Source organism: Struthio camelus, chromosome 20 (assembly GCF_040807025.1).
Source record: "Struthio camelus isolate bStrCam1 chromosome 20, bStrCam1.hap1, whole genome shotgun sequence".
NCBI lineage: Eukaryota > Metazoa > Chordata > Aves > Struthioniformes > Struthionidae > Struthio > Struthio camelus.
Window position 1 is genome coordinate 8,061,450 of NC_090961.1, and position 22,887 is coordinate 8,084,336.

Genomic DNA, 22,887 nt, shown 5'->3' on the forward strand with positions numbered 1-22,887 from the left:
CAGGTCATGGCAGACAGATGCTGCCCAGCTGTGCGAGATGCACGGAGCAACACTGACATGCAGCGGCCAGTGACTGTCATCTCAGCCACGGCCTCCTGCTCTGCCACTGCTGGAGGTGCCTGTCCACGTGGCATGGGCTGGGCACAGGTCTCGGACCTCTGGCCAGGGATGTAGCTGTTTCCCAGTGGGAAACATCGTGGCTGGTAACATTCCTCCTGCAAAAGCAGCTTTTGTCGCAGAGGAATCACCTACTAGTGGAAGAGGAGGGAAGTGATACCAGCTCCCTAGTAAGAAGCAGTTTGCTCCAGGATGGTATTTAGGCTTCTCTAAACATGTCCCATAGGACTGCCTGGGAACCACTGTGCTGCTTGCAGCCCAGAGGATGCTGATGGAGAGGTGTTCTTGGTGTCAAAGCAAGTGCACATGCTACACCTGGAGCACCAACTGGGAAGGGAAAGGAAAGGAGAGGAAAGGAAGAGGAAGAGTTTCAAGTACTTAACTGGCAGAAGCTCTGCGTGTGGTGCTGGCTGCCACATTGCTCGACGTGCTTGGCCACCCCAGGTGCCCGTGCTGCAAATCTGTCCCTTTCTGTGAGTGCTGATCTGTTTTGAAATCCCGCCAGGGAAATTATATGAGCTTGGAGCTACCCTGGCTGCTAATGTCGCCCCAGCTCCGGGTGCAGCATCTCCTAGCACACATTCGAGGTAATGTTGGCAGCTCACAGACACTTGGATTAGGTCCAGCTGTGGCCAGCTGGCTCAAGCCTCTGCTCTGCTCCATTTTCAGGCAGCAGCGCAGCCGTGCATGGGTGTCTCCCATCCTCAAGCACCCAGAGCAGCACAAGAGCTCATCCGTGTGGAAGACGGGGACGGAGGAATGGGAAACTGCAAGGGATGGGGGAAAAGGGAGAAGAGGTAAATCATAACATCTGACACACAGATCTCCAGCGTCAGGAGCTGACTGCGATGGCCCAAAGTGCAGGGGGCAGGAGAGGTGTAGGGGGAGCTCAGCCACCTCCGTGACTGCAGGTGGCGAGTTTCCGATGTATGAACATAGCAGGGTGGAGGGTGACTGGAAACACAGGGCACCGCGTGCCATCAGACAGCCCAGGAAACACAGCTGCCAGCAAGCTTTCCTGCCCTGGGAACCTCTGAGCTCACGTGCGGGATCTTACTGTGGTTATTGGGTGATGGGTTATGTCCACGTTCACCACTTCCAGCTCCAACTTAACAACCTCATAAAATACCCAAAGCCTCTGTTGCGTCCTGAAGAAGATGTGAAATCACAGCATGTCAGTGAAGGAACATCCAGGCAGGAGGAGCTCAGGCCTTAGCAAAGGGGGATAATTTGGGCTGCTTTGGTTCTGCCTAAAGTCTCAAAGGGGTTATAGTGGCACATCCGATCCATGAGCGCTTCCTGGTAATGTGTGATGCTTCAGCCAAAGGGCTGAATATGATTTCTGGATGTGTGAGAGGGGAAATGGTGAGCTGGGAGAGGATTTTACCTTTTTATGGAACTGGGGACACTGATTCGACAATTTTGCATTCAGCTCTGGTGTCCACATTTAAGAGAAGGTGTTGGAGAGTGTTGAAAAGAGCCACAAAAATGATTCAAGGATTGGGGAAACTGCCTTACAGGGGGAGAACGTAAAGAACTCCATCTGTTTGCATTATTAAAAAAAAGAGATTGAGAGGTGACTTGACGACAGTGTATATAAATACCTTCATGGAGGAGAAAATACTGGGCACTGCAGGTTCTGTAATCTAGCAGAGTGGGAAAAACACAAATTTACGGCTAGAAGCAAAAGCCAGATGAAGTCAAACTGGAAATTAATAACCTTCATTGTTAAAAAAACAGGTCCGATGTTTTGGAACAAATCCAAAGGGAAATGTTGTTTTTATTTTTTTTCATTCTTGATGTCTTGAAATGAAGACTATGCTCCTTTTTGAAAGATATGCTTTAGCTAAGGCACAAGCTCGCGCTTAAGGACTAAGGCCTAATGTGATCCCTGAGTTAAAACGAGTGTAGGTCTACACCCATGGCTGCGGTGCCATTGAAATGGAGGTGTTAGCCTGTGTGTTTGGGCTCTTCCTCTGAGCAAGCCTTATGAAGCTAGCTAAGAGTTAGGACCTGGCCAGGAAAAGAGAGGGGAAAAAATCCATCGTGCGGCTATACATTTTCCTTATTGGGTTTTAAGAAAGAATCTCAGAAAATCCAAAGCGACCCCCTTGACACAAACAACATCCGCACGTTCAGAGCCATTAGCCGGGGTAGGGTAGGTCAGAATAACCAGTTCAGCAAATGAGTGGAAGTGTAGCAGTCCCAAATTAATGAAATCAGTTTAAAAATAGGTTTAGCTGCAGCGGCGCAGAACGTACATATAATGACAGCCTTGAGCCCCTTCAGTATGAAAGCGCTAGAACTTGCTTTTGGAGAGGTTTTTTTTTTCCTCCTCTCAGTGCACATCTGGTCTTTTGTCCCAGCCAGCACAAAGGACTCTCTGCCTTTCTGCTCGAGCTCTCGCTGCCACAGTCTTGGCCCCGTTCCCACCCGCCCCAGCAGATCACTTCCTGCTTGCAAGCTGTTTAAATCCGCCTGATTGCCCATTTCCTTTGCTCCTGGCAGCCAGGAGTGCCCAGTTCACCAAAGCCACCACTGGATTTGGAGATGCGCCGGTGCCCGGTGATGGTGGCTTCTCCCCATAGCGATGAAACTCAATCCAGAGCCCTTGACGGGCAAGCAAAAATAACGGGCCTCGCTTTGTCAGCCGACAAATTGTAAAGGGAGAGCTGAAACAGCCCCGCTAGGCCATTGAAGGTCACACCTGCATTTCACTGACTGTTAGGGCCTTTCTGCCCTCCATTCAGATCAAGACTTTCCTAAATCTCACAGGGAATGCTGGTTTTGGCAGCTGAAATGCTCAGATACTGATGTCATCTCATCCCAAATGCTATGCTTAATTTTGCTTCAGACCAGCCTGATCCGGCTTCTAGCCCGGGCTCCTCTGCCCAGCTTTGTGGGTGATGCTCCTCACTGCTGGTGCTGAGCACCCGCTGGGAGCAGGTGCTCAGTCCCAGTTCCTTGGGCTGGCCGAGGTGAAGCCCAGCCTTGTGGGAGCCTCCTGGGGTTTCATTACAACAGAAACACTTGGAAACGGTCAAACATGGCAATTGCTTTTGAGGATTTTGGCAGGGAACTTGGGCTTTGGAGAGAGCACCTGGCTCAGTGCATCTTGTCCCCTGCATTAGGTCATTTGGGAATAGCTGTTTCATTTGGACGGGTCTACTCAGATCCGACCCCACAAGTCCCCAGGGGTCCTCGGCAATAACGCTATTCAAATGTTCAACCTCATCCCAAGTCCTGGAGTGACAGGCAAAACCCCACAATTATAGGATGTCCGCGGGAGAAAGCAAGAGAGATGGGAAGCATTACCAGTGTTTTGGGGCATGTAATAGCAGGAGATTTGCTAAAGGGATCTAGATGAAAAGTCATTTTTCAAGGGAACTCTATAATCCCCAGTAAGTCGGCCGCTCACATTCAAGGACTTGCCTCCACGATCTAGCGTCAACCTCTGAAAGGATTTGCTGTTTGCTTCTGTGTATGTGGAATAAGGACACTTCCCCCGCCAGGTTTCCAAATCCAATTTGAAGCGATGCTCCTCTGCTCCTGCCAAGGGACGGAGGGAGCGGTTCCCGTTTCGTGCCCTGCATTTGCAAAATAGTCAGAACTGAAAAGGGGAGCAAAAATAAAAATTTAAACCCTTTAGACCCTTTGATATGTGAACACGCATCCCAGGAGGCAGGGATTGCTCTCCGGGCAGAGAGGACCGGTGCAACACTGGGGGGTCTCCAGGGGTCTCCAGCAGGGATGAAAACTCTGGCGGCTCGTTTGTGGCAGCGCTGGTTGGGACGAGATTTCTGGAGGCAAGAGAAAACGTCCGGACGTGAAACATGGCACGTGCGCCAGAGAGAGACTTGGTAGGAGCGCGCGGCTGGGACTGCGCCTGCGTCTCGGGCGTGGGAACCGCGTGCGAGGGGGAACGCTGGCGTGGGCGAGACGGGCCAGGAGACGGGAGAGGAGAGACGGCGCTTGCTTGGAAGCAGCGTGGCATAACACAACCCCCTCCCTGTTTTTTAGGGCCAAGCGTCCAAAACACAGAAGTGCTGGTGAGATACTGATGGCCGGTGAAACCCGCACCCCGGGGCCGCGGGGCGACACCGGCCCCGCATCCCCCAGACGGGCCGCGCCGGTGCCTCCAGCCGGGGAGTCAGCAGAAGCGAGACCCCCGCGCGGAGACCACCTCGAAGGGAAAGGATGCTTAAAATAAATCCGGCGGCTCCTCCGAGAGTCGCGGGCTTGTCCGGCGCCGACCTGGCTTAACTCAGCCCAGGAGCTGCCCAGGAGCACAGAAACGCCGCGAAACAGAGCCAAAATCCCGATTTTTCCGGCTTTCGGCGTTAAAGGCCGTTCCCTGCGGCCTGGCGGAGAGGGGGAGCGAGGGAGAGAGCCCACGAGGCTGCCGCGGCTCGGGCTGCCCCGGGCTCTCCCGCCGGCTGCCCGGGTCTTGCAGCGACCCTGGGAGGTGGCAGGTCCCCGCGCCCGGCCCTTCGTCCCTGCAAAGCGGCCGGCAGGAACGCTGAAGACAGATCCCGTTTGGCAGCAGGAAGGGGGGAAAGCGTTTCGGCGGGAAGAGATTCATATCGGAGCTTCGCTGAAAGCGCACCGTTTTGGGGCAACACGCGGGAAATTATTGACGGGGGGAAACAGCCAAACTACTCGTTTTGACTTTCTGAGGCTACTTCCTTCCAAGGCATTTCACATCAAGAAATTGCCCGATTTAGTTTTTGTCTTTCGCATTCGGGTAAACTTCCGCTTTCGGACCCATGTGAGTCAGTAGCGTGGAGCCCTTCCCCGGGTGCTTGCCTGTTTTCATCTAACCTCTCCGAGAGCAGCGATAAACATGCCGTAGCCAAATTATTCCATCTTTTGCATTTATAGGACATTTTTTTGATGTGCAAAGGAGCTGAGCTGTACACTTGTACCACCTTGATGGGCTGCCGGATAAGCTGCTCTTCAAGCCGGTGCAGCAAGGAGCCCTATCTGCAGGGCACGGCCCCCCGCCGCGGCCGCCTCCGCGCTGCTCTGCGTGGCCGGGCCGGCGGTCCTGCCGCAGGCCGGGGTCCAACGCGGCGGTCCCCGCGCCGCCGGGCCACTGGCGATGGCGTGGGGCGGTGAGACCCCACGGTGCCACCCGGGACCTCGTGGCACTTGAGTGGTCTTCCTGCTGCTAGCGTTAGGTGCGCTCAGGAAAACGGAGAGATGGAAAAAAAAAAAAAAGAAATTATTTGCTTTCCAAGCACCCAGGCTGTTTACTTAGTGCATTTTCTTTGGCTCCGGCAGTGAAAATAAAGCCGTGACTTTTGCTTCTGTTTTAAATCAGTTCCTGGTTAGGATCATTGCCTCCTCTGGCGCGTTAGCGCAGCGCCGTGACGCACGGGTCTGCCTGGGGCTCGGGGGGGTTTCGACTCTCAACCAACACTCTTTACATTATGTGATGATTTTAAAAAACGGGTCATGCGCAGGTGGAAAAAAACAATTCACTGAGAAAGCGCAGCCTTAGGAATACACTGTTCTCTCTCAAAACGGGGGCGATGCTTTACAGGGGTCTGCGAGCGGCAGGAGAGGGCACCTCCGCCAGGGCGATTCCCGCAGCCTCCCGCTGGGTCGGGCTCTTCGGTTAAGGCAGAAAAGTTTCCCGCGCCGGCGGGCAGCGCGTGCGATCGCGTGCAGCTCCGAGAGGCTGCGTGAGCTGATAAAGCACGTGGAGCCTCAGCGCTAATCCTTCCCATTTGAAGCGTAATTTTCCTCCAAAAGATGATCTCGGCGTGCTTAAAAATGACAGCGCCCTTTTGCAGTGTGCTTTTTAAAGAACAGAACAGCCACATACTCACACCTGCGTTCACTAGCCAGGCTGCGACTTAGTTTTGCTCTTCAGTCACATTTGTAGTTTTTGTTTTTGTTTTTGTTTTTTGCGACGCAGCCGTTTTTGGGCTTTGCCTCCCCAGGAACGCAGAGCAAAGCCAGAAACCACTCAATATGCCTTGACTTAATGGGAGTTGTGCAGCAAAGCACTGCTGGGTGCTTTGCAAAGTGACTCTGCAGAGAGGATTAATTATTCCTGCATTGCAATCAATGATAATTAAAAAGAAAAAAAAGTTTTAGCACCCCGAGTTGCGCTGTGTGTCCGAATTAACATCTCATTGAATCATCAAAGCTTTCAAGCAGTGGGTGGTGGGGAGAGCGGCTTGGGGCTTGCAAATAGGCCAGAGAAAGAGCTCGTTGCTAAATTTCCATTGGGGAAGAAAATCTTGTGGATGTGATGGAATAGGCACGATTCCAGGGAGGACGCTGCTACCCTCAAAACTTAGGGAAGGAAGGAGGCTGCAGGCTGCCCAGCTTGCCTGCAACCTGGCCTCTTGTTTGTCAGCCTTGCCCTGTCCCTGGGAGTCCGTCCTGCAAAAACCTACGCTTTTCACTTTCTAATTCCCAACCTAAAAAACAAAAGGCAAGCGCAAAAGTTTCAACAGCGGTGCCCGCGCAGGGCTGCTCGGCGCCCTTCGCGTCGCTGGACGAACGCGGACGTCGAAAGCGGCCCGTGAATTTTCGGGCGCTTGCGGTCAGGGATGCTTTGGGTCTCTTTTTCAGAGGTGCTGAGCACTTGCAACTATATTTGACATCAACAGGGGGAGCGGTAAGTACTGCCGGAGCTGTCCCTGCCGGGGCCGGCAGCGGCGGGCGGCTGTGCGAGCCCCTGGAAATGGCACAGGGGATTTTTCATAGCCTTCGCCCGGCTCTTGCCGCTGAGCCCCGCAGCTGCAACAGGGCTGCAGCGATTCGCGCGCCGGCGTGAGAATTTAGCCCTTGGCGTTTACACCTCGGCTGTCGAAGGGGATGTGCGTTACCGTGAAGGCCCTGCCTTGCGTATGCCACAAAGAAATTGCATTTATGCAGCCCTTTGTAATGACTCCCATGACCAGTCAGGACTAAAATAAGCCAGTTGTGCCAGCTTTGCAGCAGTAGTCTCCAGCTCTGTGCATGCTTTCGCCTCCGAGGGGTGACCAGACCTCTTTCACTTATTCTGCTGGAAAAGGATGCCGCAGGGACAGTCGACCCAGCCAGGATCTCTGTGTCTCCGCTACGCGTCCGCGCTGTGGGGATAACAGCACGGGGCTTGTGGGGCTGGCTGAGGATCAGTAAAGGATCAATAAAGATTTTGAGGTGCTTAAACGCTCCAGGCAGAATTGGAGAATATCATATTACGCAAAATAGATGACTAGATCCTGCAGCCTGATGCGTGCAAAGGTCTCACGGCTCCACCTGGGGTACCACCGAGCCGGGCGACGGGAAGCAGGCCCATCCTCGCGAGCTGACCGCGGCCCCGGGCGGTCGCCGAGGCACCGCAGCTTTTATTGAAAACTAACGAATGTCTTTGTTCCAGGCAACCCTTCTCCTGAACAATCGGTTCCCCCTCTCAGCCTCTTCCTTCCCAGTCACACAGACAATAACCTTGCGTGAAACAGCGGAGGAGATACTCCCCTTCTGCCGGTTTTATTCCCCCCGAATGGAGGGACCCTCCGGTTCCTGCGGGGAATAACGTGCTGCTGCTCATTATAAAAAGCAAACCTCGTAAGGGTTTGTCTCCGTGGGGGAAACGGCGCAGCACAGCTGCCGTGGAATAATAATGATATTATTATGCAGGGATAAAGTCCCATTTATTGCCGAGAAGTGTGTCGATACGGGGAAGGAGGCGAGAACTATGGCAGAATAATTAGTCCGCAACGGCTATGCCGGGCGGCTCTTTCCTGGCAGACAAACGCTAAACGTTGCGTTAGAAAATCCCAGCCCCGACTCTGCCGCGGGTGAAGGTGGGGCTGTCTAACCCCGAAAAGACGCTTGTCAGCATCCACTGCCTTCGCCAGCAACAACAGACCGCGCAAACGCTTGTCTGTCGGTGCCACAGCCGCCTCCACCCCGCCGGCCTCGGTGCGTGCGCGTGCCGAGCCCGGCTCTTCCTCCCGACCCGCCGCCGTCCATCCTCCTCCTCCCGGGACCCGGCAGAGCCCATCGCCCCGTGCCTTCGCGCGTGCCCCCTCGGCGCTGATCGGAGCCGTGCTCTTCCTCGCCAGCGACAGGCCGGGGCAAGGCCGCCTGCGGCTTCGCGCAGCGCGAGGCTCCCGGCGCGGCGGGCGCCATAAACCCTTAACGGAGGCGTCAACGGCGCTTCTCGCCCGCGCCGTGCCGTCCAGGGCGCCTCCAGGACGGAGGTCGCTCCCAGGGGTGCGGCGCAAGGGCGGCGAGCTGCAGCCGGCGGGCTCGGGGGCAGCTGGGGGGCTTTGTCGCGCCCGGGGCTGGCTCCCAGGCGCCTCCTGTAGCATGACAGCGCCGAGGGCTTGCGCCGACGCCCCATGACAAATAGCTGCAGCCCGGAAGATCATCCAGCTGCCACCAGCAGCACAAAGAGGAATATGCTCAGCGCGGCGCTGGGGAAGGGCGGCCGGCGGGGAGAGGGAGCGCTGGCGGAGGGCGGAGGTGCCCGGGGGGGGGGACACACACAGCGAGACCCCCCCCCCCCGCTCTGCAAAGCAGGGGGGGGCCCCTCCGGCAGCCTAATTGCAAGGGGGGGACGTCGTTATTTTTAAAAGAGAGCCGCAAGAAAAGCACGCACGGAGGACAAGATGCGGGCGAAGCCGCGGGGGCCGGGGCGGGCGGCGCGTCCCCCCCCCACCCCGCCGCGCCGCCCCCCCCCGCGGCCGCCGCCGCCGCCGGCGCGCACAATGCCGCCCCGCCATAGCCCGGGCGGCGCGCGCCCGCGCCCGCCTCGCCCCGCCCCTCGCCGCTGATTGGCGGCGCCGGGCACAAAGAGTTACAAAGTTGCCGTGGCGTGGGGCGGGCGCGGCGCTGATTGGCGGAGGCGGGCCGCGGGGGGCGGGGCGGCGGCGCGCCGGCTGTCAGCGGGGCGGCGGGGTGCCGCGCCTGCCGCCTGCGGGGCCACGGCCGCGGCGAGCGCCCGGGCATGGCCGGCTAGGGCGGGCGGGAGCCGGGAGCCGGCCGCCGCCCCCCCCCCCCCCCCCCCCCGCCCCGCGCCAAAACCACCTTCGCGGCGCTGCCCGCTTCCCCCGCGGCTGCCGCGGTCGATGAATGAATGGCGGAGCCCCGCGCCGCACCATGAGGCGCCGGCCGAGGACCGCGCCCGGGCTCGCCCTGCTCTGCCTCGCCGCCCTGCTGGCCCGCGCCGCCGCCGAGCCGAGCCGCACCGTCGCCCCGCCGCCCGCCGAGCCCGGCAGCGGCAGCGGCGGCCCCGCCGAGGGCAGCCCCGGCACCGCGCCGCCGCCCGCCCAGCCCCGGGGCGGCCACGCCGCCGCCCCGCCGCCGCCGCCCCCCACCGGCCCGCCGCCGCCCCCCCCCGCGGGGCCCGGCCCGGGCAGCGCCTCGCCGCCGCCGCCGGAGCAAGAGGAGGAGGAGGGAGAGGAGGAAGCCGTGGGCAGCAGTAGCGCAGGTGAGCGGGCCGCTCTGGCCACGCGTGTCCGTGACGCGGGGGGAGCGGGACGTGCCGGGCAGGCCCCGCTGGCCGCGGCGCGCTCCGCAGGTGACAGCCTTTTCCCCGCAGGTTGGGGTGTTTTTTTTTTTTTTAATTTACTCTATGTTATTGCAGGCTGGTTACGCAAACGAGGGCCCTTGCGGCGTGCGCACCCGGGCGTGCAGGTGATGGGGCGAGTGGAGAGGCGGTGGGGGACGCGCAGCGGGTCGGGGGCCCACCCGGCCGCTCGCCGCGTCCTCGCCTCCGGCTGAAAGCGTGCCTGCAGCGGGGGGAAAGGCAAGGTGTCTTTGCCCCGGGGTGGTGGGAAGCCCCGAGGAGCCCCTCCGCGCAGGAGCGACTCGCGCCGGAGCCTTCGGCCCCCGAGGTGGGACCTGGGGAAGGGCGGCGGTGGCTGGGAGCGCACCTGCGGGAGCCGCTTCGGCGCCGCGCTGGCTCCGGCCTCCTGGAGGGACGCGGTCCAGCCCGCGGGGCGCCCACGCGGAGCCGAGACCTGGCGGCGTTCGTGGGGCGCCCGCGGTGCGCGAGTGGCCCTGCGGGCACGAGAGACCTTCTCCTGGGGAAGGTCCCCCGGCAGGTGCCACCGCGGTGGGGCTCGCCCTCTGCGTCCCCACGTGTTTTTCACCTTGTGTGGTGACCGGTGGAGCACAAAGCCCACCTCGGGTACCAGAGGCCTTTGTGGAGCGTGAGCTTGGCTGGCGTGGGAGAAGAAGCTGTGCTAGTGGCCAGTGTGTGTCTGAGTCCAATAAAAAAGCTCTTGGCCCTTTCTGCCCTGGGAAGGGTTCCTCTCGGTGCAAGCTGCTCGAGGGCTGACGCCGCTGTCCGTGGGGATCTGCACAGCATCTCTCAAGGTGCCTTACAGACCTGAGGAAAATACTACGGCGATATGAATAAGTGAAAATTTTAACAAAGAGTGAGAGAAAGAGGTAAAAGCCAGCCTGAAGAGCTGTGTTTTCAGCTGAGGGTTGCGGTGCAGGTATAAGTTCAAGTGACGATGCTGGTCGCTTGCTGGGGAGATGAAAACACTGATGGTCTTGGGAACTGAGACTCGAGTTTACTTGCAGGTTAATCAGACAAAACTCTGCTGAAGGCAATGGATGAAGCTTTGTCCATTTATTTCACCAGAGAACTTGGCTTCTGTTTGTATTTCTGAAGCTTTATTTTTGGACACATGCAAATACTGTAGCCCTGATTCTTTCCTTTTTTGTATTTATTTATTTTTCCTTCCCTGGAAGACGTTGGATTCAGTAAAAGTGTGTTGAGCTTCCTCTGATGTGGGAAGGAGATATTCGGTCCTTCCTTGTAGCTTTAGCAGCCTGACCAAGAGGCATTAATCAACCTGTTTTATTTGGCTAGACATATAATCAGTTGAAAACCTGGGCTCTCTTGTTTTCCACTTTAATTCCTTTTCTTTTTCTATTGAGTTTTGTGTCTTTATTTTCTTAGGAAGAAAGAGGATGGTTTAATATTGGGAATTGCTGATAGAGATAGGAGGGGTTGAGTTTTCTTAAAGCGAAAGCAATTTTTGCTATCGTACTGTGCTCAGGCTTCCTTGGCTCAGTCAACAAACGGAGCGGCTCACCTGCTGTTGCCAGTGTGTGCAGCGTGAACCCGACGGGCCACGTGCAAAAAAGGGGAATGTACGTCTTGCACTGAGTCACAGGAAGCAAATATTTCCCTATCTGACTTTGTATTTTGTGCTTGTCAGAACAGAGCAAGGAGCACGCTGGCTTGAGTTAAGGAAAGGGAGTGCTGCACGCCCTGGAAGTGTCGTGGTCGTGGCTGGAAGCAGTGGAGCTTCTCCCGGACACGGCTCACGGTGTCACAGGATGCTGCCCCTGGAAGTCAGTCCTGCTGACTGATGCCAAAAGGCGTCATGTCTTCGTTCCCTTGGTCTTAGGTTTTTGTTGAGAGCATTTAGCAGCTACTTCAGGGCGCTCTTGGATGTCCATCTGGGATTGTTGCCTAATGTTCTTGCATTCTTGATGATCATCTTTTCATAAATTCTTAAAATTCTTGCATAATGCTTACTGCTATAGGAAGCTTCAGGAATGCAAGTCAGGAGGTTTTGTGGCTAATCCCTTTGCCACTGCTGGTTCCCCTCTGCTCCCCTGGGCAGGCTGCCCTCACCTCTCCATATTTTGGCTTTCCCATTTGTAAAATGGGGATGATGAGGATAATACTTCCCTACGTACCCAGGCTGTGCTGAGTTTCTGTTGTTGAGGCCTACAAAGCTCTTTGCAGTTCTAAAGTGCTAATTATTAATGGCTGCAGTTGGTCTGTAAATTGTTTTCTTGTAGTGCTTTTATACTGTAGTTATGGACAGGGCAGAAATGCATGGAGAGATCATGCTCCTTGTCCAACACTAATTCTTCATTGTTAACATGGGTTGAGATTAAACCTGACCGATGTAGTATTTCCAGCATGCTCGTGGGTAGGATGGGTTTTAGGGCACCTTGAGAGGAAGGAGTCCAGAAAGGATGAGCCAGCAGCGTTCCCCTGTAATAACAGCTCTCCCCGTGGTATTGGTGGCATCTACCTGGTTTGGGGGAAAACCTGCTTGGCTTGCAGAGTTGGTATGTGTGGCATGTACAGCTGTGGTCTGCATGGGAGTTGGGTGCATGGTTGGCTTTTTTTCTTTTTTTTTTCCATGCTAACCCGTCTACCAAGTGTTGCTCAGAGTCCTGTAAGGAAGCTTGTTTTCAAAGAGCGGCGCTTAGACCACTGAATGAACAGTGAAGTCAATGGGCACCATGTGTTCGACTACAGCCCTCCTTTTTCTGCGATGCAAGCGTGCGTTCTGCATTACTGTTTCAACCCGTAATAGGGAATTAACACATTAGATGCTTTATTGCGTGAAACAAATGGGCCTTTTCTGGTGTATGAGAGAATTCCTTTAATGCTAATAGAGTTATACTGGTTAGAAGTTGCTGTGAAAGGGTCCTCAGATTCAGCTTTTGTTCAGCACTACTGAGATTTAAATTCTGATTTAAATACATTTTTCCCATCCTGATTTAAGAAGTACTTCAGCAATAGGTGCAGAATTGCCTGCTTCTTCTTTCTCTCTTTCTTCTCCTCTTTTTTTTTTGAAGTTTCATGATGTTTATTTATCTTTTATTTATCTTTCCAGTCCAGTGATCACTTTAAAATCCTGGATTTCATTTTGAAGAGAAGTAAATTGCTAATCCTCGTGTTTGTGGAGACAAGCTTAGAAGTATCCCCTGCCTTATCCCCAAAGCCTCTAACGCTTGAAGGGGAGACACTTGTATGAAGTAGTCTCATTTTAAGGCAGCCGCTGAAGCTTTGCTGGGGAAGCTGACTTGTGAATGAGCCTTGTCTGAATGCTTGGTGTGATGGTGCTGGACCAGATGCACTGCTTCTGCCATCAGCCTGCTCCTGGCTGGACTCTCCTGCATAAAGAGCAAACCCTCTCTGTTCTTGCTGTTTCCATAGGGCGATGCTGAACAGCAAAGGGCAAGCCGTTCAGGCGAAGAGGGCCAACACGTGGCGGCTCTTTGAAGGACCTTTCATTCTTCTCGCAGCCCCAGCCCCACGCACAGCAGGCAGGTGGGCTGAAAAGCCAAAACCTCCTTACACAGCATTGCTGTCCCTGTGGTATGGCTGGGTCAGAAGAGAAGACCTGCACCCCAAACCCAGGCTTAGTTATCCTTAGACCATAGCAAGTGTCTCAGATCCCCCTTACCTTCTCTCCTCCTGCTATTTGGTGGTAATCCACTTAGAAATCCAAGTCGTCGGGTCTCAAACCGAGCGGTCAGAGCCTGACTCTGCACCTCTGCACCTTGTGCCTTGCAGTGCGAGGGGATTAAAAGGCTGTTTCTGCTGTGGCCGCAGGGCGGAAAACGTGGGCAGCCCCATCGTGTGGACCCTAAGCATCCCGCGCCGCACTGGATGCGAGTCAAGGTGCGAAAGGCCCAGGAAATATCTGGATGAATCTTGAGCCTTCTGCATGGATGACTTCTCTTACCGGGGCTGTCCGAGCCCAGATGGAGAAGGTGCAGCCAAACCGATGGTGTCTGTGGTATCAGGGGAGACTAGCTGATGGACTTACTTCATAGACAAGAGACTGGGCAAATCCCCAGGAGTGTTCAGTCCCGGCAGGGGTTTGGCACGGGCTGGCTAATCATCTGGGCACGAAGCTGCAGGGTGACAGGGAGCTGTTGCGACTCTGTTTCCATCGCTGTATTGATGCCTCCGAGGGTGTGGGAGCTGCCTGTTTTGAACTGTCACGGCTGTGTGGGCAGCAGGGTGAGAAGGAGCAGGGCTGGCCGGGAGTGCTGGGTTCAGTGCTTCGTCCATCCCAAGGTGGAAGTTTCTGCTGTTGGGCTGGTTCCTTGGAGGCCAGACTGCGTGCCTGGGCCGGGTTCTGGCCCCCGTGCCCTGCATCCCCCCGCATGGACTGGTCTCGCAGGAGGGTGCCTTCAGCTCTGGCATCGCTTTACAGGGGGAAGGACCCAGCCCAAGTCATGGAGCTGGGCAATGTCCAGCCCGTGATGTCCTCCAGTGGAGGCCCTTGCTGTCACACCTGAGCTGTGCTCCTTATACGGATTTGTGATGCTCAGATCCCAGGGGAATAGAAATGTCCAAGTTGCTGGAGGCCATTTTGGGAAGCGTTACCACTGTCTGTCCCTCTTGCAGCGCTAGGTGACTCCTCTTCTGTACCTCTCCCAGTGGAGCCCCTACTCCCTTTGGATGTTCTCCTGCCTCAGGTTGCCTCTTAATCCGCTTTTTCTCCACACTGCTGGGCTTGCTGTGTTATCAGTGAGACGCCGAGAACTGCTGTGGTCCCTCAGGGATGCACCTTAATATTTGATGCTTGTGCTATAGGTCCGGTTTCCTTAGCCAAGGCTCAGCAGCAGATGAGACTAAACATTTGCAATGACTTGCGTAGCCTTAAAATCTCTGACTCTCCAAGCAGTGAGGCGAGGACCTGCCTGGTGACACCTGCAGTCGCCTTGGTGCTGGGGTTGCACAGACCCCCTGCCTCAGCACCATCTGTTTCACCTCTGACCAAATGGGTGGAAAATGGTGCGCCGAGGGGTGTCCGGAGTGAGTGATGGGAGCTGCGGGGAGGCACGTTGGGCCTGTCCTCCTCCTAATCGCTTGGAAATGCAGCTTAAGCTTTCATCGTATGAGGGCTCAGGATTGTGGTTCAGTGTGGTTACTGAGATATCTCGGTTTCAAGATGTCAGCGGGATTTTAATTTTTTTTTTTTTTTTTAAGAAATGGAAATTAAGCTACAGAAGTGAAGGCTGAGAATAGGGAGCGATTGTGTTACTTTCGGGATCAGCATGGGAGCAGCCAGGGCAGAGTTGTGTGTGGTTTTTTCTTTCTTTTTTCCCTTTTTTTGGATCAAGTAGTAAATTGTGGGTTTTGTACCTTGAGTTTAAAATACAGTGATGTTGCCCTCAGCAGAAAATGTCACTGCTTGCCTGCCTCCCTGCTGTCTTGCCTACCTCCGTGCTCTTGTGTCTGAGCTGTTCTGAAATCACAGATGCATCAGGCTCTCCTGCCTCGAGAGTTTGGGATGCTTGGGCTTATCGATACTAATGAAAATCTCGGGATATTTTTGGGTAGACTGCAGTGTATCCAAAGTCTCATTTGCTAGCTTTCCTCTGCAGGGAGCAGTGCTGGGAGGATTTTTTTTATGATAGCTGAGATTCTGGCATGATCACGCAACTGAGCTGCAACTTGGAAAATACCAAATGTAAAACAGCAAGAGCTGGCCAACGCCACCAGCGTTGTCGCGTTGTGCAGTGGTGTGATTTATCTGGCTGCTCCCTCAATAGCATCCAAACACCTTGCAGTCTCCTACCCCCATTTGCACGGAGGGTGAGGCCGCTTCCAACCTCTGTAGCTGAGGACCTAAAACACAGCTGGAAAGCAGTTTGCTGGATGCAGAAGCCGGTGCAGAGCACGGATCCGCACCGTGCTGCGATGCCGGCAGCCCTTGCGCGCGGCTGTCAGGATGCTCAGGGCAGCTGCGTGGTCTCGTGCCCCGTCTCTGCACGGCCGGCGCCGTGGTGGAGAGCGGCTGTTGGCCCCGCGAGGATGTGGACGGGATGCCAAGGTCGCGGCCACCCAAGCAGCCAGGCAGCTCCTGCGGGAGCGGCTCCCGCTCGGGGAGGGCGCGCGTTGGCCCCGGGCGGGTGGGCGCTCTCCTGAACGTGCCCCTGCCGCCGGTGATGGGGGCGGCGTCGGGCCCGCGCGAGCCCCTTCCGTCCTCGCTTTTGGCCGGCGGCGCCGGTGCCCGCGCCGGCGGGTTGCATTCTTCCCCGATGAGCAAGCGCTCGCGCGGGAACGGATGGGAGCTCCCGGGGTGTAACCAGTTGGTGTGATTTGACTGACCCTGGCTATTTCGGGAAAGGCAGCCTGGACCGGAGAGGAGGAGACCTGCCTCCTCGTCCAGCTTCCGCCGAGCCAGGCTGGAGAGGAAACCACCCGCACGACCGAGAGCTGCGGGGTGACGGCGGGGCCGTGCGGCTCCGGTGCCCCCCGTCCTGGACGAGCCGCGGCCCCGGCCACGAGCCTGCCGAAGCCAGGGGAAAGATTTCGGGAGAGGCTACGACGAGAGCCCGGGGTCTATAAATACACAAGGAGAAGTCACGGTGCTGCTGCCGCCGTTTGCGCCGCTAACGCCAGCCGCCTGGCAGGAAGCGCTGCTGCGGGTCTGCTGCGCTCTCGGCGCTTCCAGGGAGCGGCACGAAGCCTCTGCTGCCGTTAGAAATAAACTCGTGCCCGTGCTGGGTGCTGAAGGCAGGGATTTCTCTTGCAGCCGGACAGCTGGAAAGCAATGTTCTTCCTGCTTACCTTTGACAAATACTTATTTTAGTTTTTTTTTTTTGAAGGGACTGAATCGCTGTGCAGCGCCTAGACTGCAACAAGGATTTCACTGAGCTTGTAAATGAGGTTGCAGCAAGGGCTGTGATTTGCTTGGGAGGTCCAGGGAGCCCACGGGCTTTTGTTTCCCCGGCTCATGCTGAGCACCCGTTGGGCTCGGCGGGGCTCCCTTGTGCAGCAACGTCTCACCTGGCCCGAGCAGGGGACCGAGGGGCACACTGGCACTGCAGATTTAGCTGGGGGTATTAATATATTTTACTACCTAAAGGCTAGATTGAAAGCTAGCCATCTGCCCTGCCTTGCGAGGATCGTGTGTCTTTGCACCACTCCAGGAAAACAGAACTGGTTGCATTTCAGTCTCATTAAACTGGCTGAAAAACAAGTTTCTGTGAACCAGAAACCTTATTTCTTTTTTTTATTTGACTCTTAGTCTGGATCAGACTAAAATCAAATGATTGTTCTTGCTTTGCTTTTGGGTATCCTCCCAATGAGCTAGAAGGTCCAGCACCTTCAGACCGGCTGGTAAAGCTCATGTTCTTGTTGTACTTGCTGCTCATATCCCCTGTGTCAAGCTAGCGGGTTGCTGCCAGGACTCCCGGAGCCTGTGCTGCGGGGAAAATGCACCTGAAATCCCGGCAGGGTTTCTTTGGAAGGATCTTTTATTTGATTAAAGCTTGTCAATCTGGAAATGTTTTGAACAGAGTGCTCTGGACTGAGAATAATCAAATCTCAGTTATTTGGACAGATTTTTTTTTTAATGCAATAGGAAACTTTAAGTCAGCTCCAGTCTCGGTTCCTCTGCTGGCCGTGTTTTCTGGAGGAGAGAATGACTTCACCTTCTCTGGTGGGTCGCTTGCTTCCCTCTTCCGTTTCCCTTCCCTTTTCCCTTCTTGTTTGCAGCCAGGGATGCCGGAGAAATGGTCCATGTTGGTCTTCCTACAGCAAGAGCAAACCCTGTCGCACCAGTCACGGGCTCCTGTAGCCAAGTGGGCCTGTGGCAGTCTCGCCGTCATCAGTTGTTTTCACCAAGTATTTGAAAAGGCAGCAAAAAGCGCTGGCGACGCTTGGTTCACGCGGCTTTTCTGCATCGCACGGGGCTGCCTGCGAAGAACAGACCATCCAAACGTGCTGTCGTGGTGCGAATCTGCGGGAAGGGTTGATCTCCCCAAAGCCAGGCTATTGTTCGAGGCTGGATTCTTGCTGGTTGACGCTCCTCCGGATGTTCCCATGCAAAATGCCTCTCGGCGTTGGTCACGTGAAATGCCGTGGGGTAGGGGTGCGAGGGAGTCTGCCAGCTCTCGTGCTCAGGGATGCCTCCACTGAACCTCCTTTGGTTTTGGGTTTTTTTGTGTTTTGCTTTTTTTTTTTCCCCTTCCCCTGGGGGAAGGGATGGTATGTAGATTTGGGGTCTGTGCTCCCTGTTTCATGCACAAGTGGGTCCTATTTCGGAGCAGGCGTAACGAGGAACCTCCCAGGAGCTGCGTGAACTTATGCTAAATCCTAAGTTAGTCCTGTGCTTAGAGCTGGATTTTTCTGAACACCTGCTGCATGAATTAAAATTTGCCTTGTAAATGTAACCAATTCAAAGCCTGAGCATGAAAGACAAACGTTTGCTTTTCCCTTGGAAAAAGAGCAAAACCAGCAAAAGCTCCATAAGGCTTTTCGTCTTCTCTTGACGCAGGCCAGGGTTGAAACCAGTAAGAAGTCCAAGTCGATCTTTTACCATTTTTAATTCACTTGCCCCTTGTCCTTGTAAATATGCCAGCAGAAGCATGACAAGGCAAGCGTCTTGGCTATTTATAGCTCGTGCTGCTCCACATGCCTGCTGAAAAAATCAGCTTGCTAAATGGTTCTGCAGCCTTGGAGCCGAAGCCTAATGACACAGGCATCTTGCATATGAGTGAGTGTATATGTGTGTGTGTGCATATATATGTATATACACACACATATATGTATATACACACACATGTATATTTAATTTTTTCAGTGCGCCCAGGTGGTTCGTGGCAAGCCTTCACCCTCAGCAGATATTAGTTTCCCCCAGCTCACCCAGCATCGCTCGTGCCCGGCGTGCCGCCGTCGCGCTTGCGCTGGGCTTCTCGCAGCAGAAATGCTTCTCTCCAGCAGAAGAGGAGGAGCGTGGCCTTGTTCTCAGGAAGCACCAGCTCCTCTGGTGGCCCCGCGCCTTGCTGGGTCTCGCTGCCTCCATCCCGCTTCTGCAGACAGGTGCAGCAAGGGTGGGAGGCGCTGAGCTTCCCGGCTGCCCGAGAGGGTTTGAGGTTTAATTTCCAAGTGGGAGCATCCAGACCAGTGGACGGACTGTCTCTGCTTGGACCGTAACCAGCGGTCCTGAAATGGACTGGTACCCGTGGAGATGCAACATCCATGGAGATGCATCTCCCATGTGGGGTCAGGCATCCCACCGCCCCTCTGCTCCTTGGGGCGGGTATTACCAGACTGGATATCAAGGTGGTCACAGTGATACTCCCCAAGCTTTGACGTTTTTATATTGGGGGGGGGGGGGGCAGGTCTACATTAACCCTTTACTACCTTTTTGTTTCCGTGGCATCACCTCTGCATAATTAACAGGCTGCCTCTAACCTTTACCCGTTTAACTGGTCATGCTACTTCTCAAATGAATCTGCTTTATCCCTGGCAAATTAAACTGCAGCCGTTTTAAGGCAGCTTTACTCTTTTGACTGACTGGCTGCCTATATTAACTGATAGCACTGCTTGGGCTGCTTTGATCCTGTATTATTTATGGAAATGATGGCGTATAACTCTGCGTGGCTGATTAATGCCGCATGTATTTTTAATGTACTAGTTCTCCTGTTTGATCTGTGCTAAATGATTATCCTCTGATGTGTTCCTGGGTTCATTCTGGTTATTTATGAAAAGGATATTGGAATGGACTGTTTGTTTTGCCGCTTTTTTTTTCCCCAGTGGTCTAGTCTTGCCATGTTTTTAGCTTTCACAGACCCTTTTTCTAAGTACCACTCTACCGCTATCACATGGAGCATTTATATTTTATTGCTATTAATTTGAGAGTTTCATTGGTGGCATTAGTCTAAATTTGTGGTTGTGCATGCTTGCTTGAAGGTCTGGGGAGATACCGCCTGGAAAAGTGGCTTTTTCTCCGCTGGCTCGTTTTCAGCATAAACGCCAGGGGTGTCCCCTAAACCCGGCCTGCATGCAGTGGGTGGGGGCCCACTGGTTTGGGCACCCCTTCCTCAATAAATAACAGGTTTGCAAGGATGGTGGGCAGTGCTTTCATGAAAAGCACTATAGAGATGCAAAGCAATGGCAGGAACACAAGTTGGAAACCTTTATATGAGGGCTTTTTTCTTCTTCCTCTGAACCAGGCTTTTTGTCAAGATCAGCAAAATATATATCCTTCTGAAAAAGGGTTTTTTTTTCCCCCAAATGGAATTTTCCATTGCAAGTGATTTAAACTTGACATTTTCTTCCCACCAAATTTTTCAAAGCTTCTTGTTCCATGAAAAATTTCAATAACTTGTTTTCCTCCTACCCTTTATTTCAAAGCATATGTGTATGTGTGTGTATATATATATTTTTTCTTTAGGCTCAGACTTCCTGTGGAATAGCAAATCCATTTTTCTGTCAGCTATAACTCTTGCCTTTTGTCACCGGGAACAAAGAAAACATTATAGACTTCTCTTTTTCTGGGTTTTTTTCTCCCCTACCCCAAAATGGAGATTTATTAAACACTGTGAAGAGCTGTTTGAAAAGAAGGGGGGAAATTGGGAGGGATGCCTTGCAACTGTGGTGGGAAGGGTTTTAGGGTATGATTCCCCCCCCCCCCCAAACTCTGGGTTCCCCCTTCAAAACAAGGTTTGCTTGCAGGATGCCTGAGTAATGGGGTAGAGGAATGCGAGCCTTCCTCCACACCTTTGCGTCGCTGTTAATTTGCGGTACTTTAGTGCATAAGGAAACAGGGCAAAGTGCGTTGCGTAACGCTCCACCGGTTGGAGAAGACCACGCGAGGGGTTGCACTTTCCGCACTACCCTTACCCTAGGTGAGGGTAGCCGGGGCGAAACGCAGTTCGGACCCCGGGATATCAAGTGAAGACGGCGAATCGGGTCCGGATTGCGTATCGACACAGAAGAGTTATTCAGATTAAGCCGGAGTGCCCAGACCTGTTGGCTCTTGTCTGGGCTGGATTCTTTCTGGCTTTGTTCTGATATATTGGATGTCTTCCCCTGAGCTTTCCCTGCTAATGATAGCAGCCCCTTCTTTCAGTGCCTTTCTCCATCATGTTCTCGGCTGGCTTCTTCCCAGTCCCCACTTTGTGATGCTGGGTTTTTGCTGGTTTTTTTTTTCTTTTTTTTTCTTCCTTTTCTCGAGGAGGAGGCCTTTCGTTTTGGGTGTTTCTGGGAGGGGAGGTTTGCCTTGTTTTTCAGCACGGTTGCTTGGATGAAGTTCCTGCGGTGCTATGGTCTAGTGGCTTTGCCTTTTACCTCCCGGGAGCCCCCTCGGTTCCCGCGGGGCGTCGTTGCGGCTTTCCTCTTCCCATCGTGTCCTTCCCCGCCGGCGGGGCGTCCCGGGACGCGCTTGCCCGGCGGGAGCTGCGCGTTACGCGATATCGCCTCCGTGATATTTCCAGCCGGCTCGGGGGACCAGATGGGGAGGTGGAGCTCGGTTTCTGTGACGAGTTTCAGGGTATGATAAAGTGAAGTGACGTAGCAAACTAAATACCTGTTATCGGGGACAAGCAAGCAAAGCACGCACCTGCCCCCAGCGTCTCCCTTCAAGGGCAGGCAGCACGCCCGGAGCGCAGCTCCCTGTGAAATATGCTTTATTATTAACGTGCTTGCTTTGGCTTGGATGCGTTGTTGAGAAATCCAAGCTTGACTCCAGATAATGAATGACAAACAGTTGTCTGGACTTAGCTATTTTACTCTGAGCATGTTTTCTTTTTTTTTTTTTTCCCCCCTTCCCCTCTTGGAAGTTTACTTGGAGCTGTCGACAACATGCCTTTCGACGTTAATTATCGCCGCAGCCCTGCAGTTGGTTCTTCTGCTCCTTTTCACATCTTGGTTGCTTCTTTTCAGGGGCATCTTTTGTGTAAGATGCCTCCATTTAAAATGGAAAAATAAACGAGTCCTTGAAACACCTCTTAAGGGACAGTCGGATGCAAGCTCAGTGCTGGCTTCCCTGTAGGACGAGCCTGGCTTTGGGGTCAAGCAGAGCAAATATCCCGCAGTTCGTGCACAGGCTGGGATCGTGGACTGGAGAATCGGTCCTTCTCACTCTGCTTTCCTCCACCCATCACTTCACGTGGGTCCTCTTAGCCTGAAACTACTGGCCCAAAACCTCCTTCAGGGCTCCCTTGTGTACGTACGTGAGCTGGGTGGTCCTGGCCTTAAAGAGGCAGCAGCTCTCCCCTAAATACATGGAGTTCTAGGTTAATATATTGAATATACGTGATGTTGGCCAGATCAAACTGGAGTCTGTGTCTGTTTGGCGAAGGTTGTGTCACGTCCCTGTAGCTCCCCTGGGTTTGGTGGGGATTTTGGATGCTCCATCCCATTGTGCATCTGGCTCAGGTGCTGGTTTGCGGAGAGGTTGCTGGTTCCCCAGCAGAGCTGGTGGAAGAGGAAATGTTGTGGTTGCCTCGGTGGAAGAGGAAATGTTGTGGTTGCCTCGGTTCCCTCCTCCGTCGTTTGGAGGACGATCCGTCCTCTTCCGGTTCCCCCTGCAGGGACTGGAATGTTGCAATGTTAAAACGCTCATTATAAAGCCCTCAAAAGTTGGGAAATGGTCAGGATGGCAATGTAAACAAGCCTCTTAGAGCTGACCCGTTGGATTCAAAGGAAGCTCTGTGGCTTTGAGCATCTTCTTGCTTTAGGATCTCCTGTTTGTGCCAATTTGGAACTGAACAGCTGGCTTCCACCGAGGGCGATTCTCCCCGCAGCGCAGTCCTGGCCGCTACGCCTGGGCAGCGGCGTGCTGATTCACGCCAGCTCGTGCTGAGGGTGCCACAAAGCGCCTCCTTCTCCTCGAGCTACCAAGCTTCAGCACCCTGGCATGAGAAAATCTTGGCAACCGTAGGCCGAGTTGTCCCCTCGATGGTGAGCTTTAGCAGACTTGCGCTTGTTTGTCCCGCATGTGGCCGTGGCCAGTAACGCAAGGGAGCCGGAAGACCTGGGAGGAGCGAGCCTCCTACGTTTCAGCTGCACTTCTTGGGCCAGTGCAGAACAGACAACCGATGGCTCCCCACGCAGAGCGGACAAATACTCAGTTTGGGGCCTGACGCTATGGGCAGGAAGGGACGGGGTGCTTGAAAGGGTCGACCATCTCAGAGCACAGTGAATACTGCTGTGTGGTCGCTTAATTGTTTTTTGTCTCAGTGCTCGGGTGGGTGTGTTAGCACTGTCTGGACAGCTCAGGTGCAGCTGTACAATGGATGGTC

The 22,887-nt window shown here is 54.4% G+C and overlaps 2 protein-coding genes across 2 annotated transcripts in view; both read left to right on the plus strand.

The window, feature by feature from the left end:
• The window catches only part of CDK5RAP2 (CDK5 regulatory subunit associated protein 2), a 212,462-nt gene that overhangs the window by 57,444 nt on the left and 132,131 nt on the right, over positions 1-22,887 (plus strand). The window lies entirely within an intron of this gene.
• Positions 1-22,887, plus strand: part of MEGF9 (multiple EGF like domains 9) — a 97,264-nt gene that overhangs the window by 28,791 nt on the left and 45,586 nt on the right. The window contains exon 5 of the mRNA XM_068915355.1: positions 9,450-9,556. Within this exon, the coding sequence (XP_068771456.1) occupies positions 9,450-9,556 (107 nt within the window). The remainder of the gene's footprint in view (positions 1-9,449; positions 9,557-22,887) is intronic.